An 18,322-nucleotide genomic window follows, 5' to 3' on the forward strand; every position below is an offset into this window, starting at 1 on the left:
GGAGGTGGGTTCTGGTACAGGGTGAAGGTGGGTCCTGGGACAGGGAGTAGGTGGGTTCTGGAACAGGAAGGAGGTGGGAACAGGGTGAAGGTGGCTTCTGGAATAGGGAGGAGGTGGGTTCTGGGACAGGGTGGAGGTGGGTCCTGGGACAGGGTGGAGATGGGTCCTGGGACAGGGTGGAGGTGGGTTCTGGGACAGGGTGGAGGTGGGTCCTGGGACAGGGAGGAGGCGGGTCCTGGGACGGGGTGGAGGTGGGCCTTGGGACAGAAAGAAGGTAGGTTCTGGAAGAGGGAGGAGGTGGGTTCTGGAAGAGAGAGGAGGTGGGTTCTGTAACAGGAAGGAGGTGAGTTCTGGCACAGGGTGGAGGTGGGTCCTGGGACAGGGAGGAGGCGGGTCCTGGAACAGGAAGGAGGTATGTTCTGGAACAGGGTGAAGGTGGCTTCTGGAATAGGGATGAGAAATGGATTCTGGGACAGACATGAGGTGGCTTCTGGGCCATGTCAGAGATAAATTCTGGGAGACAAGAGAGGTGGGTCTGGGACAGAGACAGATGGATTGTGGGCGGGCCATCCTACTCTATGCTCCCAGAACCCACCCATGCAGTTTCCCTGGTGCCCCTAACACATCCCGTAGCCACTGTTAGCCTGTCTCCCCCAGGTCTTAGCTCAAACGTCAGCTCCTCCAAGCAGCCTCTTTGGGGCCTCCATTCGCAGCTCATCAGTCCCCTGGTCAGACAACCGTCCTGCCTGTGCTTCCCCTCCTAAACCCTACCCGGGGGTGAGGGTCCCCGCCCGCTAGACGGTGGCTCACTGAGGGCAGGGCGGGCCTGAGCGCTCACCGCGCACGCTCAGCGCAGCAGGCAGGCACGGGGACCCAGGCTGGCCCATCATTACTGTACTGAGCGAATGAGTTTTCCATGAGACTAAGAATCCGGTTTGATTTGCGGTTTCATTCCAAGTGCCTGAGGGCCTCAGAAGTCCGTGTTGAGTCCATCAATAAAGGAAAGAAGGCGTTAGGGCGAGAGGAAGTGAGGTGGGGGGGAAGTGAAAGAGAATGAAAAGGAGGAAATGGAGACGAGGGCGACTCAGAGAGGAACAGAGAGACAGACAGAGGGAGGGAGAACAGAGAAAGACACAGAGCGAAAAACGAAAGAGCGAAGGAAGCGACGCGAGCCTTTCTTAATGAATGACTGCACGCCCGTCGCCGCCTGCGCGCATCCTCGGGCTGGGCGGGCGCTGCGTCTCGGGGCGCACTGCCAGGACCCTCCGGAGCGGCGGCGGGCGCGGCCTCGGGTCGCCTCCCGCACTGCGAGCGCAGGTGCCGGGTGCAGGGGGGTCCCCGGCCCCGCCCCGCAGGCCCCGCCCCCCCGGTGCCCCCTCCCCCGGCGGCCCAGCGCGCGCGGCATTGTGGGAGTTGTGGTCTTCGCGGCCCCGCGGAGCGCAGCGCGGCGTCGGCACCGGCAGGGGCACCGGCGCGGCTTGGGCTCGGGCTCGGGCTCGGGCTCCCGCGGCGTGGGCTGGGCAGCAGCCGGGCGGCGGCTCCGCGGCGCCGGGCACGGGGCGTCCGCGGGTCCGCGCCCTCGGGCGGCGGCGTCTCCTGGGTCCCGGCAGCCGTCCGCGCGCCCGGGCGCAGGTAAGCTTCGTCTCCGGGGGCTGCCGGGGCTGGAGGGCGGCGCGGCCGGGCCGACCCCAGGACAGGGTTTGGAGGCGGGAGCCCGGCAGCTGCAGGCCCGCGGCCCTCCCTTCCCGGCGCCGCCGCCGCCGCCCCCGCCCCCGCCGAGGATGCTCCGGGACCCGGGCGCCCGCATCCCGGCCCGGCCGAGGCCAGTGCTCGTACGTGCTGAGCGCCGCCGCCTCGGAGCCGTGCATCACCCTCTCTAGACCTCCTCCTACTCCTCTTCCCTGCCCCATCGTGGTCCCTTCCTCCGCCTCCCTCCTCCTCTGTGACCCCTCTTTCCTCACCTCCTGTCCCCTCCCCCAGCCCTCAGCATCACCCACTTCCCATATTTCACGTGGTGACCCTCCTCCCCTGTCCCACGAATTATCAGGCGCCATAAACCTCCTTCCACAATCTTGAGCTGATCGTCCACTTTTCCTGGCAACACTCACCTTTCCATCGTCCCATCCCCCTCCTCCCCGACCTCCTGGTGGTCACCATCTGTGCTAACCCATCTTCAGCCGTCCCCTCTTTCCCACTCTCCAGGGCAGGTGGGTGCTGAGAAGCTGGCCAAGAGAGGGAAGGTCCCCAGGTCTGCACCGGGAAGGGCTGGCCCCACGGCATCTCTCTGGCTCCTGAGTGGAGAGGGTGACAGGCATCACACACCTTGCCCAGTGCTGCTCACTGGGGGGCTTCCAGGGTGATTTGGCCTCATCCTGAGGGTGAGCAGACAGTCTTTGGTATTAGGCAGCCTCTGGGAATGGACATCTGAACTAGGCTGACCAGGTCAGGCCTGAGACCGGCTCTCCCAGGTGTTCATGGTGTGAGGAGTTGTCTTGGATTGAACTTGCTCTCCAACTGGCCATGGATTTGGACTCAATTCCCCAGAGCCAACTGAGCTGGAAGATCTGGGGTTGCTTATTATTAAAGTGCAGAGCTGCAATGAGATGTCCCCATCCCTGATGAGGACAGAAATAACACAGATGACAATGAACAGATGTGTGAAGGAAGCTGGAAGCTACTGTGGTCACTGGGCAAGGAGCTGTGGGGGGAGAGAGTCTCTCCTCTCCCCACTGGGGAGATGGGGAGTTGTCACTAGGTAGCTGTGAGGATCAAATGTTTGAAGCAGTGCTTAATAAACTGCCAGTCACTCTGCAAATGTAAGTGTTTCTTTTATTGTCATAGTTCAGCTTTGAGCTTGTAAATCCACCTCTGGGTGCAGGGGCCTATTGGCATATTTTGGCTCAAAGTGACTGACAGGTATGAAAAGTCCTAACTTGAGCTCTCAGTGCTATTTATGATCTCGGGAGGAGGGTCGGAAGCTGGGGTTCAGAATCTTTTACATTCTTTTGCTTACAGTTCAGCCTTAGGGAGGGCTTATGGCTGGCTTAGTACAGAAGGAGGCTTTCCTGAGAAGAGTACAGGGCTGGGGTGTCCAGTGGAGAGGTTTCTCCATCATCCACCCTGTTTTCTGTGTCTGCATTTTGCTTGACTTAAGTGATTAGCAGGGCTGATGGGAACTAACACTTTACAGGTGCTTGTTAAATTATCACCATCTCACTCTTAGACCATTTAAGAAAAAAACCTTTCCTCCTGACAGACTCAGTTGAAAAGTTCCAGTTAGGGGTTTAGCTCAGTGATGGGGGAAATCCTTTTAGTAAAAGTGCTTGGTATCAAATAGATGATTGTTTCACACTGAATTTCAGGAACTCTGGAGTTCTGTTTGGGAGGTGACTTGAAAACAAAACATCTTTCATCTGGATTTTCTTTCCTTTTCCTAAAGAGATAACAGCTGCCAGTTTATGATCTAACAAGGAGAGAAACGGGGCTGAAGGGGTTTCTTAACCTCCAGTGAGTCATAGCCTTTTCCTCTTCTCTTGAATCTGAGAAGAAATTGAGAAGGTGTGGGAAAGAAAAAAAAAAAAAAAAAAAACAACTTAGCTTCTAACCTCCTCACTCTTGTATTTTTCCTAGAAACATAAAAAATTTCCATGAATATTCAGCATGTGTGTTTTTGACTTACTAAACATTATAGTCAAGTGATTATTCAACCGAAACTGGGAAAAAGCAAGTAGGCAGTTAATGAGCACCTAAGCTTTCCCTTTCATGTTTAGCTTAGCAAGTCTGGGGACGAAAAAGCCACTCAATACATGAGGCAACAAGAGTGTCCAGGATTTGCCTTTAACTGTTGGAATTCCGAGTCTTGCGATACCATTCGCTCATGCCTCACTTTTGGAATGCTGGCTACTCATTATGGGATGCCACCCATCCTGACTGTCGCCTGCATATATTGGGTGCTCATTATGACGTGGTCGTAAGGGCTGTCCATCCGCCATCATTCATCTTCATCCAGTGAGATGAACACGAACCCCATTTCATGGATAAAGAAACTGAGGCGGCCAGGTGCAGTGGCTCATGCCTGTAATCCCAACATTTTGGGAGGCTGAGGTGGACGGATCACCTGAGGTTGGGATTTCAAGACCAGCCTGACCAACATGGAAAACCCCATCTCTACTAAAAATACAAAATTAGCTGGGCGTGATGGTGCATGCCTGTAATCCCAGCTACTCAGGAGGCTGAGATAGGAGAATCACTTGAACCTGGGAGGTGGAGGTTGTGGTGAGCCGAGATCGCACCATTGCACCCCAGCCTGGGCGATAAGAGTGAAACTCCGTCTCAAAAGAAAAGAAACGGGCTTAGGAGAAGTGATCTGCCCAAGGTTGGGATGAATCCTCAACTGGGCCCATCTCTAATTTGGCTCCTCTCTGCTACGACGCTGCAAGAATTTTCAGGCCAAATTTAGTCCCTGGGTAAAGGGAGGGTACAACTTTTCCATTTTTTAAGCTGTGAGAGGGTAGAGTACAAAAGGGATATTCGAAATTGTGTTCCCTGAGTATCAGACTTGTAGAAGCAGAGACCTGGCTGTTCTCATTGTATTAGAAGAAGCCGGATGAACAAAAGGTTTTGGAGAATGCTGGGAAACACGGCTGGGGTTTGGGAGACTTAGGCAGCATGACATTCAAGCCCTTTTAGGTTATTAGGACAATGAGGGTTCCGGGCCCTGTCCCTAACCCCCAGCTAGGTAAGTGGCAAAGCACTTCTGGCTGTTTTGGAGATGCTGTCGGCTGTGGGAAACTGAGGCAGAGGCCTGGAAGGGCTTTTATTTTCATTCTACCTCCCTCATTTTCCTTTTATGACCCTATGGGTAAGACCATAGGTAGTCTCCAAGTGGGTAGACAGAAAATGCCCTTTCTCTGCCGCAGGCATGACCTCAAGAGTGCCTACTTCCTCTTCCAACTTGGTATTAGCCCAACCTCTGTCAGAAGGGCAACAGAATGAAATAAGGATGATGAAATGCTTGCAAAGAGAAAGTGAAATGGAGAATATGCAGTTTTTAAGTCCCTTTGCCATTTTTAAGATGCTTTTGAATCCAGGATTCTTTTGAATTAAAGGTACAGCGATTACAGGAGTATAAGCATTGATTAAATACCTATGATGAAATAGCACAGCAAAATGGATAGACATGGGCCTTGAAGTCAGATGGGGTTTGAGTCTCTGCCCTGGCTGTATAACTCTCGTGAGTTATGTAACTTCTCCGAGCCTCAGTTTTCTCATCTGTAAAATGGGGATAATAGCACCTCCTATGGAGGGCACAAAGCAGATGGGACCACTGTAATTCTAAGCAGTACTTGATGCAGATGAAGTACTACTGGCCTTTTAGGAAATGGGGGTGGCAGTAGAATGGGGAGGGAATACACAAGATTGCAAAGTGTGACCCCCACCAACTAGGATCCTACAGAATGATCTAACACTTTACATTTCAGTTGAGGACTTTTCCAGGTGTAAAATTTATGCTGATTTTTTTTTTTCCATCCCAGGTTTGGTTGTCCTAAACAAATCCTTTCACAGGGACCGACGGCACTTGATAATGTGACAAAAACCAGCCTCTTCCACCCCACTGCAGTGACTTTTGCCGGAAAGTGGAGCAGTGGGCACGGCCAACCTTGTCGTTCATCAATGCCGCCCCTGGCAGGATCTGAGGATCGGTGGCAGCCATGCCTCCCCCTGCCCCAGCCCCTCCTTCCCCCCCACGCTAATCTGCATGGTGTGGGCGCCCTTGGGACCCCCGAGGACTGATTGTCTGACCTTGCTTCACACCCCCAGTAACGACTCCCCCAAGATGTCGCTCGAGTGGCTGGTGGCCTGGAGCTGGTCGCTGGATGGCCTGAGGGACTGCATCGCCACCGGCATCCAGTCCGTGCGGGACTGCGACACCACCGCTGTCATCACTGTGGCCTGCCTCCTGGTCCTCTTCGTGTGGTACTGTTATCACGTGGGCAGGGAGCAGCCCCGGCCCTACGTCTCCGTCAACTCCCTCATGCAGGCTGCCGATGCCAACGGGCTGCAGAATGGCTACGTGTACTGCCAGTCCCCCGAGTGCGTGCGCTGCACCCACAACGAGGGCCTCAACCAGAAGCTGTACCACAACCTGCAGGAGTACGCCAAGCGCTACTCCTGGTCCGGCATGGGCCGCATCCACAAGGGAATCCGCGAGCAGGGCCGGTACCTCAACAGCCGGCCCTCCATCCAGAAGCCCGAGGTCTTCTTTCTGCCCGACCTGCCCACCACGCCCTATTTCTCCCGGGACGCACAGAAACATGACGTGGAAGTGCTGGAACGGAACTTCCAGACCATCCTGTGCGAGTTTGAGACCCTCTACAAAGCTTTCTCAAACTGCAGCCTCCCGCAAGGATGGAAAATGAACAGCACCCCCAGCGGGGAGTGGTTCACCTTTTACTTGGTCAATCAGGGGGTTTGTGTTCCCAGGAACTGTAGGAAGTGCCCACGGACGTACCGCTTGCTCGGAAGCCTTCGGACCTGTATTGGGAACAATGTTTTTGGGAACGCGTGCATCTCTGTGCTGAGCCCTGGGACTGTGATAACGGAGCACTATGGACCCACCAACATCCGCATCCGATGCCATTTAGGTATGTTGCAGGGACGGGGGTCTCCCGGCATGCACATTTGCAAGCTCAGCCCCTCTCGATCAAAACATCGCGAAAGCTCAAATGTTCAGAATTGTGCCTTTTCGCATTGTTCACTTTTAGCAAAAACTGATGAATTGCATGTAAACAATTTTGACAGCAGAGATTGAGTCAAAAAGAAATCTTGTGATCAGTGCAAACCTAATTTCTGACAGCAGCTCTGTGCAAAGAACTTTCTGCAGTGACAGAAATGTTCTCCATCTTCATTGTCCAAAATGGTAGCCACTAGACACATGTGACTAATTGAGTGCTTGAAACGTGGCTCCTGTAACTGAGGAACTAAATTTTAATTTAATTTAAATAGCAGTGACACATACGGCTAGTGGCTACCGTATGGGGACAGTGTCGTTCTAGAGCCAAAGACTTGTTAAAATGATTACCGAGCTTCATAATGATGTCCAGGAGGCTGTGAAAGATACTTAAGCAGCTTTGCAGTCATCAAGGGTGAAATGATCCTTGGTGATAAGCTTGTTTTACTCCGATTCTGAGAAAAGTGGTCGTATGCGTACTGTGTGTGTGGCTGTGGTTTTGCAAACAAAGTCTGGAGTTAGACGGCCTTTGTTTGCATCTTGGCCCCACCACGAGCTGTGCTACTGTAGGCAAGTCATTTCACCTCTCTGAGCCTCAATTTCACCATTTGGGAAGTGGAGGTAAAAAGATCTTCCCCTAAAGAGTTATTCTGAGGATCAAATCAGATAATGTGTATTGTATGTATGCACACAGAGCCTAAAATAGAGCAAGTATTCAATAAAGGTAGGCTTAAAACAACTTGATCATGGAGGTATTAGTTCCCCGGAATGCCTTATTCCTGGTGAGTGGCGATAAAAAGCTCGTCTCTGGGATGGTGGCATCACCAGTTAGCATCTCAGATTGGAGTGTGCAGAGACAGCCTCGGCAGCGTCCAGCCTTAGAAAGTTTGCAACGCTGCCTCAGCTTCAGTAGGGAGGAAGGAAGAGCAGCAGGAGCAACCTGGAGCATGGGTTGGAGTGGGAGTTTCATAACATGTTCTGCAGAGGAGCCTCAGGGCTGTCTGGGAAGGAGCCGGAGCTGGGGGCCCCCGAGCCCTCTTCACCCTCAGCAGCTCTGCTTCTCCTGCTGTCTGTGTGGGGGTTCTGAGTAAGATGTGGTTTGGATGGAGGATATCACTGCACTAAGAAAGAAAAAAAAAAGAAAGAAAAGAAAGAACTATAACTAGATTTGAGCAATTGACATGGTAGGAATTTCAAGAGTAACGGGCGGACTGGGTGGAGGCTCTGGGGGAGGTGGCCTGAATTCCCGGTCAGCAGTCAGCCGTGAGACTTCGAGCAGGTCACTGAGTCTCTCTCTGCCTCAGTTCTTCATCTGTAAAATGGGGAGATGGTACTTACTTCACAGGATTGTTGAGAGGATTCAATGAGTGGCATCTTACATGGCCCCTTGGCAGGGTGCCTGGCACGTGACAGCATTTGATGAATGGGAGCTAGTAGCTATTATCAAGGACTGTGTTGCACCATGTGAAAAATGATCCATAAGACATGGACCCTGCCCCCAGGAAACAGTGGGAAAGGAACAGGCTTTGGAAGCAAACAGATCTGGACTCAGGTCTTGACCTCGCCCCATTTGCTGAGTGACCTTGGGCAGGGCTCTGAACCTCCTTAAGCCTCCGTTTTCTCCTCTCTAAAACAGAGATGACGATTCCCACTTGCAGGCTGTTTTGAGGAGTGGGAAGTAATACGTGTAAAATGCTTGGCAGGTACAGGGCAGTGGACAGTAAGCTAATCTAAGTGATGGGATGATAATCCAGGTGATGGTCATTAGCAAAACTGCTATGCGAGGCCCCAAGCCTCACTCGGCTGCAGACAGGGTGCCCTGGGGAGGTAGGTCTGACACTGGAGGATCCCCACACAGCAATCAGGTGCCGCCAGGGTGGAGCAAGGGAGCAGAGTCGTCCCCCAGGGCTTGGGGAAGCTGGGTCTAGGGTTGCTGGGGAGGCCAGTAGTGTGGGCTGAGGTTGGACAGGTCAGGCGGGAGCAAACCTCAGAGGCCCTTGATGCCAGGCTTGAGAATGGAGGCCGTGGGCAATGGGGAGTGATGCTCTTCTTTTGAAAGGTTTGCCTTTATGTGTTGTTTTAAAACTTCAGAATGACATCTGGGGAAGGGCATTTGAGGACTGATGTGGTAGAATTTCAAACAGGTGTGAGTAGGAAGCGATGGTAGCAAGGAAAATCTGGGGTTTGCTTTCTGTAGATTAACGCTTGTTGTTCATCTGTATGATATGTGTGCATGAGTGTGTGTGTGCGTGTGTGTGTAAAACATGCCCACGCTGGCTCACACTGTGGCCTGTGTCCTGTCATTCCCTTCTCAGCCCAGCTAGGTGCTTGCCAGAAAAAGTAGGCCCTCCATGTTCCCATAGATGGCAGGAAACCTTCTTGGAAGATGTCCCACTGTGGTGTGGCTTGTTCTCCACGGCCAAGGCGAGCTCCCTGGTTGGGTTTTCTCAGCGTTTCCTTCTTTTCACCGTCATGCCCACATTAATATCCACCCAGGAAGGAAACAAAGGTGTGTCGGATTTACGTGACCTTGTGTGTTGACAGAGAGGGAGTCCAGAGAATGAGGTCAGAAGCAGGATAAGCCTGGTGCGTACCTGGTGGCCACACCTCTGCTGGTTACCTGGCTGAAGGTGGAGGCACCTGCAGTTCCAGAACTGTGCTCTTGAAATGCCAGTGCTTTCTTTTCTTCTGCCTTCTGCCTGAGCTGTGACTGACGGAATTGTCCCTGTGGACCACTGAATCCCCAGCCACTGCTCGTCACTAACACAGCCCATTTGTTCGAGACATATTTGCTGAGCCCTGCTGTGAGCTACTTCTAGAGGTGGCATCACCCAGTCCCGACTTCATATGGGACCACAGGACAGCTTCAGCCCACCCCCCACTCAGCATCGTACACAATGCTGGGATATTCCAACTGCACTGCCACAAACTTCCAGAAAACCACCTCTGAAACTCCTCTGAAACTCACCAGGCAGATGTTACCAGGGAGGCAGATACTTCATGAAAATGCATGAATATGTTCAGCAAATTCTAGCTAAAGAAGCACAATTAGACTCTTGTGTTTCTTTTCTGCACGTCATCAGATTTCTAGGTGGTCTAGCTGGGTGTTAACAGTAGATCAGCTCATGTTCCCCTTGCCCACCCTGAGTGCCCGTTTGCCAGCCACCTGAAGTGGGGGCCGCTGGTGGACAGAGCCCTTTCTCTACCCTCCTTCAGGGCTCGGTAGGGACACAGCAGCAAACCTTGCGCCATAGAGGAGCATATGGGACTATCTGAGGCCATGTGTGGGACCTGTCACTGTCCCCAAGAGCCACTGGAATGATCTGTTTAGGGAAGAATTGAGCTCGTCTGCCAACTAAGCTGGTTTGTGGGCAACAGGCAGGAATGGGGGCAGGAGCAGAATGAAGGGGAGGCAGAGAACAAGAAGCAGGGGGGTGTCAAGCCAGCAGGCCAGGCCATTTTTCTATCGCACCATGGCGCGTGGCGATGAATCATTTAGTGGCCCAGAGAAAGGGGAGCTTCTTTCTGAAACCCCGGGGTGGCTGTCCCTGCAGCGAATTGCCCATTCCTAAAGGCCTTCACCACCTGAACCAGCCAGTAGGGGCACACGCCAAAGGAGAACGTAGCCTCTGAGTCCCTCCATCTGGGCGTCTTTACAGCCCTGCCTCCCCCAGCTGCTGTTAACCATAGCGGGAAATCATGGCTTCTGTCAGGATGAGCGGTCTCAGCTGATTTAATGAAATGTACTATTGAGAGTTGAAACATATTAGGGTCCTCTTAGAGGGACAGAACTAATAGGAGATATATATATATATACACACACACATATATATATAAAGGGGAGTTTATTAAGTATTAACTCACATGATCACAAGGTCCCACAATAGGCTGTCTGCAAACTGAGGAGCAAGGAGAGCCAGTCAATTTCCAAAGCTGAAGAACTTGGAGTCCAATGTTTGAGGGCAGGAAGCTTCGAGCACTGGAAAAAGATATAGGCTGGGAGGCTAGGCCAGTCTCACTTTTTTATGTTTTTCTGCCTGCTTTATATTTGCTGGAAGCTGATTAGATTGTGCCTGCCAGATTAAGGGTGGATCTGCCTTCCCCAGCCCACTAACTCAGATGTTAATCTCTTTTGGCAACACTCACATAGACACACCCAGGATTAATACTTTGTATCCCTCAATCTAATCAAGTTGACACTCAGTATTAACTATCACACATGTTAACTACAAGAAAATCAGCAATCAGGCCAGGCACAGTGGCTCAAGCCTGTAATTCCAGCACTTTGGGAGGCCTAGTCAGGTGGATCTCTTGAGGCCAGAAGTTCGAGACCAGCCTGGCCAACATGGCGAAACCCTATCTCTACTGAAAATACAAAAATTAGCCGGGCATGGTAGTGCATGCTTGTAATCCCAGCTACTTGGGAGGCTGAGGCAGGAGAATCGCTTGAACCCGAGAGGCAGAGGCCGCAGTGAGCCGAGATCATGCCACTGCACTCCAGCCTGGGCAACAGAACAAGACTCTGTCTCAAAAAATAATAATAATAAAGAAAGAAAAATCGAAAAATCCACAATCACTTTAATTCCTCTGTTAATAGTATAACAACTAGCATTTATATCATCATGTCCAGTTTTATAACAGCCTGTTCTTTGGAGTCAGGCTGACTCAGCAACACTAAATGGTAACTTTTTAGCAGGTCATTTAACTTCTCAGTTACCCCATCTGGAAAGTGGGTGAAGTGATACCTGTTAAGTGTGTATTTAGCACAAAGCTGAGTAGGAAGACACAGTAGGTCTTCAGTTATTGGTAACAAGGGTGAAAGCCGCATAGCAGTCCTGGAAGGTTCGGTATGCTAATGTGCCCTCTTTACAGGTGAGGGTATGGCTCAGAGAGGCTGAGTGACTTGCCCAAAGTCACACAGCACATAAGGGTCACAACCAGTCGTCTGTCCCCAAGTCCTCTGTCCTTCTCTTTCCTCCATGTGGCCTCTTTATTTGAATTATTACTCTGAATGTACTTCCTGGAACCATTATTTCTGGTTCAAAGAATACATTAAAATACTCTGGCTGCTGGAAGGAAAGCTATTTCATTTTTATGCTAAAGGACATTAAATCAGAGGGGAATGCCAACTTGCCCAGGGTCATTGTGGCCACAGTGAGTCACTGAAGACAGACAAGACCACCACTCGTCCCAGCTCCTCTTCCAGGACTCTGCTTCCCCCTGGGTGGGCCTTCCTGAGAGCTGTTGGGCTGACCCGACCCCTTCCAAAATCATTAGACAGCCACGGTGGCCCCTTCTTTTCTGGACGTCAAGGTAGTGATGGAGGCCAAGTGTTTCTGCAGACCCTTGCGTTGGAAAGGGCGACTGAGGGTCACGCATGGCAGTGTTCCAACCGGACCCCACTGGCCTTTGAAGCATATGGCTTCTTTTTTATTTTTATTTTTTATTTTTGAGACAGAGTCTCACTCTGTTGCCCAGGCTGGAGTGCAGTGGTGCGATTCGCCCAGGCTGGTAGTGCAGTGGTGCAATCTCGGCTCACTGCAACCTTTGCCTCCTGGGTTCAAGCAATTCTCATGCCTCAGCCCCCCGAGTAGCTGGCATTACAGGCATCTGCCACCATGCCTGGCTCATTTTGGATTATTAGTAGAGAGAGGGTTTCACGATGTTTGAGACCAGGCTGGTCTCGAACTCCTGGCCTCACGCGATATGCTCGCCCCTCGGCCTCCCAAAGTGCTGGGATTACAGGTGTGAGCCACCGTGCCTGGCCAAGTATACGGCTTCTTACAAAAGTGCCAGTCTGTTTCCTCTTGAACCTCAGCCATTACCTTAGAAGTGTCCTCCAGTTTCCCAGAATGAGGGCAGACAAAGAGCATGCCATCCTCCAGCCTCAAAATGGATTAAAAGGCTAGAACCCAAAGAGGAGAACACTGTGTGAGCCTTTGATTCTTTAATTGCAACTGAGATAGTCCTAGAGGGGAGACTACAGTAAACACAGTTACTGGGTAAGGCAGGGTTCTAAACCCAACCTCCCTGGATTTCTGGGGGTCCCCTGGTTGGGCTTCAGAGTGTAGTACAAATGTCAGTCTGTGACTTTCATCAAAGGAATCTATGACCCAGAATAGATGAAGCCAATGAAGGAATGAATTTTTGCCAAGAGCGCAGTGAGGATCTAGATGGTGGCTTATAAACAACAAAATGTAGAACTCACAGTTCTGAGGCTGGAAGCCCAAGATCAAGGTGCCAGCAGATTTGGTGTCTGGTGAAGGCCTGCTTCTGGTTCATAAATGACACCTTCTCACTGTGACTTCACATGGTGAAAGGAGGTGGCCAGGAGCAGTGGCTCTTGCCTGTAATCCCAACACTTTGGGAGGCCAAGGTGGGAGGATAGCTTGAGGCCAGGAGTTCGAGACCAGCCTAGACAACATAGCAAGACCCCATCTTTACAAAAAAAGAAGTTTAAATTAGCTGGGCATGATGGTGCACACCTGTAGTCTCAGCTACTCAAGAGGGTGAGGCTGGAGGATCTCTAGAGCCTAGGAGGTGGAGGCTGCAGTGAACTATGGTGGAGCCACTGCATTTCAGCCTGGGCAACAGAACAAGACCTTGTATCTAAAAAAAAAAAAAGATGTCAGGCCAGGTGCTGTGGCTCACACCTGTAATCCCAGCACTTTGGGAGGCTGAGGCAAGCAAATCACTTGAGGTCAGGAGTTCGAGACCAGCCTGGCCAACATGGTGGAACCCCATTTCTATTAAAAATACAAAAATTCGGCCAGGCGCAGTGGCTCACACCTGTAATCCCAGCACTTTGGGAGGCCGAGGTGGGTGGACACGAGGTCAGGAGTTCAAGACCAGCCTGGCCAAGATGGTGAAACCCCGTCTCTACTAAAAATACAAAAATTGGCCTAGCGCAGTGGCGGGTGCCTGTAATCCCAGCTACTCAGGAGGCTGAGGCAGGAGAATCGCTTGAACCTGGGTGGCAGAGGTTCCAGTGAGCCAGGATTGCGCCACTGTACTCCAGCCTGGGTGACAGAGTGAGACTCTGTCTGAAACAAAACAAAACAAAACAAAACAAAACAAAACAAAAAAATTAGCCGGGTGAGGTGGCGGGTGCCTGTAAGCTACTCCAGTGCCTCCCAGCTACTCCGGAGGCTGAGGCAGGAGTATCATTTGAACCTGGGAGGCGGAGGTTGCGGTGAGCCGAGATCACACCACTGCACTCCAGCCTGGGCAACAGAGAGAGACTCCATCTCAAAAAAAATAAATAAATAAAGGGAAAAGAAAAAAAAGATGCGAAAGGAGGTAAGGAAGCTCCCTTGGGCCTGTTTTATAAGGGTGCTACTCCCATTTATTAGGACCCCGCCTTCATGATCTGATCACTTTCCAAAGGCCCCACCTCCTAACACCATCACCTTGGGGTCAGGTGTCAACATAGGAATTTTGCAGGGACACAAGCCTTCAGACCATAGCACGGGCTCCAGAGGGGTGAGGCAGGTCAGGTGCTTTAGAAGTCAAAAACCTTCACTAAGGCAAATCACCCCCTACCTCCTGGCCTTCCCTGAATCTTGCCTGCCTTCACTCACCTTTCTCTGGTTTTCCTACAAGGTCTGAAAACTCCAAATGGCTGTGAGCTGGTGGTGGGGGGAGAGCCCCAGTGCTGGGCAGAAGGGCGCTGCCTTCTCTTTGATGACTCTTTCCTGCATGCTGCGTTCCATGAAGGTGAGTGGCTGCCTTTCCCACTTCCTTTTGTTTTTCAATGAATAGACTTTATTTTTTTTAGAGGAGTTTTAGGTTTCCAGAGAAATCAGGCAGAAAGTACCAAGGAGGCCCCTTCATATCACCCCATAACACATACACACACACAGTATAGACGCGTTATTATTACCTAAAGTTCATGGTTGACATTAAGGTTCACTCTTGGTGTTGTCCATCTGTTCTGTGGGTTTTGACAAATGGATAATGACATGGACCTACCATGACAGTATCATGCAGAATAGTTTCACTGCCCTAAAAATTCCCACTTAAAGATCCCTCCATCTCCCCATTTCCTTTTGTCCACCCTGCTCAGAAGCCCATGAAACCAGATTTATATTCTCAATGAGAGAGGAGGTGGTCCGATCCGAGCCGAGGGACAGGATGGGGTCCCTGCCCCGAAGCTGAGCACGTAGGGTCCAGCCCTGCCTGGATCCTGGGTCCTGACTCCAGGGTGGTTTGAACCTCTCCTCTCACCCCTCCTTCCCCCCCAGGTTCAGCAGAGGATGGCCCACGGGTGGTTTTCATGGTGGATTTGTGGCATCCAAACGTCGCAGCGGCCGAACGGCAGGCCCTTGATTTCATCTTTGCTCCGGGACGATGAGAGTATTTCCCATGCTGAAATCAGCAAGAAGGGCCGAGGCGGGGCCTGGGCAGACTGTGGTCCGGTCCAGTCCCTACCGGTGTTATGTTTCCATGCTCAGAAACCTGCCTCAGCGGAAAGCTCTTATTTGGGATTTTATATCATGTCGGGTCCCTCTTTCCCTTGGTTATTGTAAATGGAAACTTTTCAGCTTGTATTTCCTTAGATTTTTTTTTTCCTTCCAATCATTTGCTTCAGAGACTCCTTTCTGGCCTAACAGCGCATTCCTTTGATTGGTCCTTGAGTGACCAGAGACTTAGTGCCCTTGTAAGTCTGTCTCCTGTTGCTACTTGTTTTTTTTCAGTGCTCTGAAATAGAGTAACTAACTGGTTATTTGTCTGAATATAATAATGTAAAACTTCTTGTGGTCATCTTAAAAAAAAAAAAAAACTAAACTAAAAACTGCAAACCAGAGGGCTAGAGAACTTGGCCTCTGATGCTGGCACACAGGGGACCCTTCAGCCACCCGACGGCAGGGGGACAGTCTGCAGCCCCCGCACCTGACTGGCTTCAGTAGCCAGGTGGAGAGGCTGCCAGACACGGTCAGGGTGGCGCACAGTGTCCAGGCCCAGGGATACTGTCACCATCCCTAAACCTTGTCACCCTAAACCTTGTCAGGTCCCTGATGGCAAAAGCACTGGGCCAGCAGGACTGGAGGCTACTCTTTAAACACGGCTTTCCTGAAAAGCTGAAGCTGGTGTCCCCCAGCGCCAAGCTGCAGCTCACACAGATCAGCCACGGAACGTGTGATCCGCTTACCTCACTGCCTACAGAAGCCCTACTGCCAAACTGGGCCTGGAAAATTCCCAGTTTTAGCTGTTTTGAGTCCATAGTGATGAACGTTAAGGCCACCAGGTTGGCTGATAGGAGCTGTAGGGGGATAAGACCGCGCTCACCCCGTGACATTCGGGGAAAGCCTTTCTCTGGCAAAACTGGAATAATAGATCTGACCAAAGTTTCCGTTTTGCTTTGGAGTTCTGTTGCCTATGTTTTTTTTTGGTTTGTTTTTGGTTTTTTTTTTTCATTTATTTGTCTGTACATAAATGTTCAAACACTAGACTCGGAGATAGTGGAAGAGTTGGCCCTGTGTCTTTGTCACGGCACAAAGGTGTGCACTGCGTGACGATGACCCAAGCCAGTGTGTGCTAGTGAGGAGACAGAGAAGACCTACATGCCCAGAGGACCCGTGGCTGTTGTGCTGGTTTTCTGGTCTCCTGTGAAGAACATGTGGATCTCTTCCCGAAGGAAAAGGTCCCAGGAGAACAGTTTGAGGCACTCAGTCTAGAAATAGCCTGTGTTAGCTGATGTGTGAAAGCGTAGCCGGCCAGCCACACTAGAGACGCCTTTTCTGAATAATGTATAATGAGCAGTGTCAGATTTATAAAGCCGAGGAGTGGTTTGGAATATACAGCTGGTCGCAGGTGCAGGTCCAGCATTTAGATCCGAATGGAAAACAGCAGCTTCTAAGAGGTACAACTGTCGGAAGAAAACACAATTGAAATGCACCAGGCAGGTACTAGCAAGTGTGCAAAGAGCACATATCTATATTTGAGTAAAATGTCTACACAGATATTTGTCAGTGATGAGAATGCAGGAAAAGGCAGACTTTCAAACACACCTGAAGTCTTTTTACTCATTAAGTATCTTGTTAAAGAATCACTGAGGTGCATGATTTCTACACATCCTGACTACTCTGCTCTGCGTTTACAAAACCAACAGCCCGCCCAGGTACCTAGCTACCTGCATTCATGTGACGTGTCTGGGGAACAGAAGATAAATAAAGGATCTTGCTGAAAACCAGAGTGAAGTGGTGAGGTCATCTGTTGTAAAGAAAGACTTAGGCCAGGCTCGGTGGCTCACGCCTGTAATCCTAACACTTTGGGAAGCTGAGCGGGGAAGATCGCTTGAGCCGAGGAGTTTGAGACCAGCCTGAGTAATATAGTGAGACGTTGTCTCTACCAAACAAACAAACAAACAGAGTGTGGTGGTGCACACCTGTAGTCCCAGCTATTTGACAGGCTGAGGTGGGAGAGGATCACTTGAACCTGGGAGGCGGGGGCTGCAGTGAGCCTAGATCACTTAAGTGCACTCCAGCCAAGACGACAGAACAAGACCCTGTCCAAAAAAAAAAAAAGACTTGCCAGGCAGAAGGGGGCTAGTGACTTTGAGGCTCTTGTGTTTTGAGTGATGTCACAGAGACCAGGTGGGTCACTAGAACTGATTGTGGATAGTGAATGAAGGAAAATGTCCCAAAGTCATGGGACTAGTGGGGTGGGGGCAACAAGAGCACATCTAGGGTATGTTAAGGAGCAATAGATGTCTAACTGGGCAAAGAACAAGGACTCTGACTTCAGAAAAGCTGAGGATTTAGGACTCCGTGCTAGGAGTTTGCACCCTTGGGACCTTGGGCAAGTCCCTTAGCCTCTCATAGCCTCAGTTTCTCCTCTGTGGGTATGTGCAGTACCTGGCATACAAAGGGCACTCAACAACCTGGTTTCCCTTTCTGCCACAGCTGAGTAGAGAAACAGGTGAAGAGGAAGGCTGCCAAACGGAAGAGATGGGAAAACACATCGGGACAGCAGTGGGTGTGGCCAGAGAAGCCAGTGGCTACTTTCAATTGCCTGTGTCTAATCACAGAGGAAGAAACATGTCCCTCAGTAGCTATGTTTTTCATGTTTTTCCCTTTAGAAGAGAGGGAGACAGGGGGTCTCCCAGCCAAGAGCCCTAGAAGCAGCCGGGCTGCCGCGTGTTTTCACCTGCAAGTGAGGTTCCAGCCAGCAGTCCTGGCTGGGCTGCCACAGTGAGCGGAAGGGAAGAGCACCACTCACCTGGGATCGCGATGTTTCTCACCCTCCTCAAGTGTGCATTGCCAACTAGGCATTGCTAAACTAATTAAATGTTGTAGCTCTGGAGGCTCAAGGTGAGAAAGGGGAGCCAGCGGGCTGCAAACAGGAATCCTGCCTTCCACCCGAGACAGCCTGGACTGGCCTTAAGCTCCCTCTGTTCCCATGTACTCAAGGCCAGACCAATTACTATTTGTACAAGGTCACACCCCATTCTTCTGATCCCAAACCCTTTCTCCCAGGCACCTGTTCATCAGCCCCTAGAGTCACCCAGATTGTCTGGGTTCTGTCCTTGGTGACAGCGACTAAACTTGTAACATTGAGTGCTCTGTAGCATACCGTGGGGGAGAGGAGTGA

The 18,322-nt window shown here is 51.2% G+C and overlaps 1 protein-coding gene across 2 annotated transcripts; it reads left to right on the forward strand.

Moving 5' to 3' along the window:
- Nucleotides 1-1,410: 1,410 nt before the first annotated feature.
- On the forward strand, nt 1,411-16,924 carry ASPHD2 (aspartate beta-hydroxylase domain containing 2). Of its 2 annotated transcripts, none has more exons than XM_024240152.3 (4): nt 1,411-1,632; nt 5,535-6,644; nt 14,333-14,446; nt 14,974-16,924. In XM_024240152.3, exons 2-4 carry the CDS (start codon nt 5,759-5,761, stop codon nt 15,081-15,083), a joined length of 1,110 nt encoding a protein of 369 aa, XP_024095920.1. In that variant the 5' UTR covers nt 1,411-1,632; nt 5,535-5,758; the 3' UTR covers nt 15,084-16,924. The 2 variants fall into 2 exon arrangements, with proteins under 2 accessions (XP_024095920.1, XP_024095922.1); XM_024240154.3 differs by lacking the exon at nt 1,411-1,632 and adding an exon at nt 1,795-2,816.
- The last annotated feature ends 1,398 nt before the right edge of the window (nt 16,925-18,322 follow it).

Source organism: Pongo abelii, chromosome 23 (assembly GCF_028885655.2).
Source record: "Pongo abelii isolate AG06213 chromosome 23, NHGRI_mPonAbe1-v2.0_pri, whole genome shotgun sequence".
In the NCBI taxonomy this organism is placed as follows: Eukaryota; Metazoa; Chordata; class Mammalia; order Primates; family Hominidae; genus Pongo; species Pongo abelii.

Excerpts from the sequence above, each read along its gene's own strand:
- ASPHD2 (XM_024240152.3), top strand. The coding sequence starts at position 5,759 with ATGGTGTGGGCGCCCTTGGGACCCCCGAGGACTGATTGTCTGACCTTG. Across the intron at positions 6,645-14,332 it reads CCGCATCCGATGCCATTTAG|GTCTGAAAACTCCAAATGGC; the intron begins GTATGTTGCAGG and ends TTTTCCTACAAG. Across the intron at positions 14,447-14,973 it reads GCATGCTGCGTTCCATGAAG|GTTCAGCAGAGGATGGCCCA; the intron begins GTGAGTGGCTGC and ends CTTCCCCCCCAG.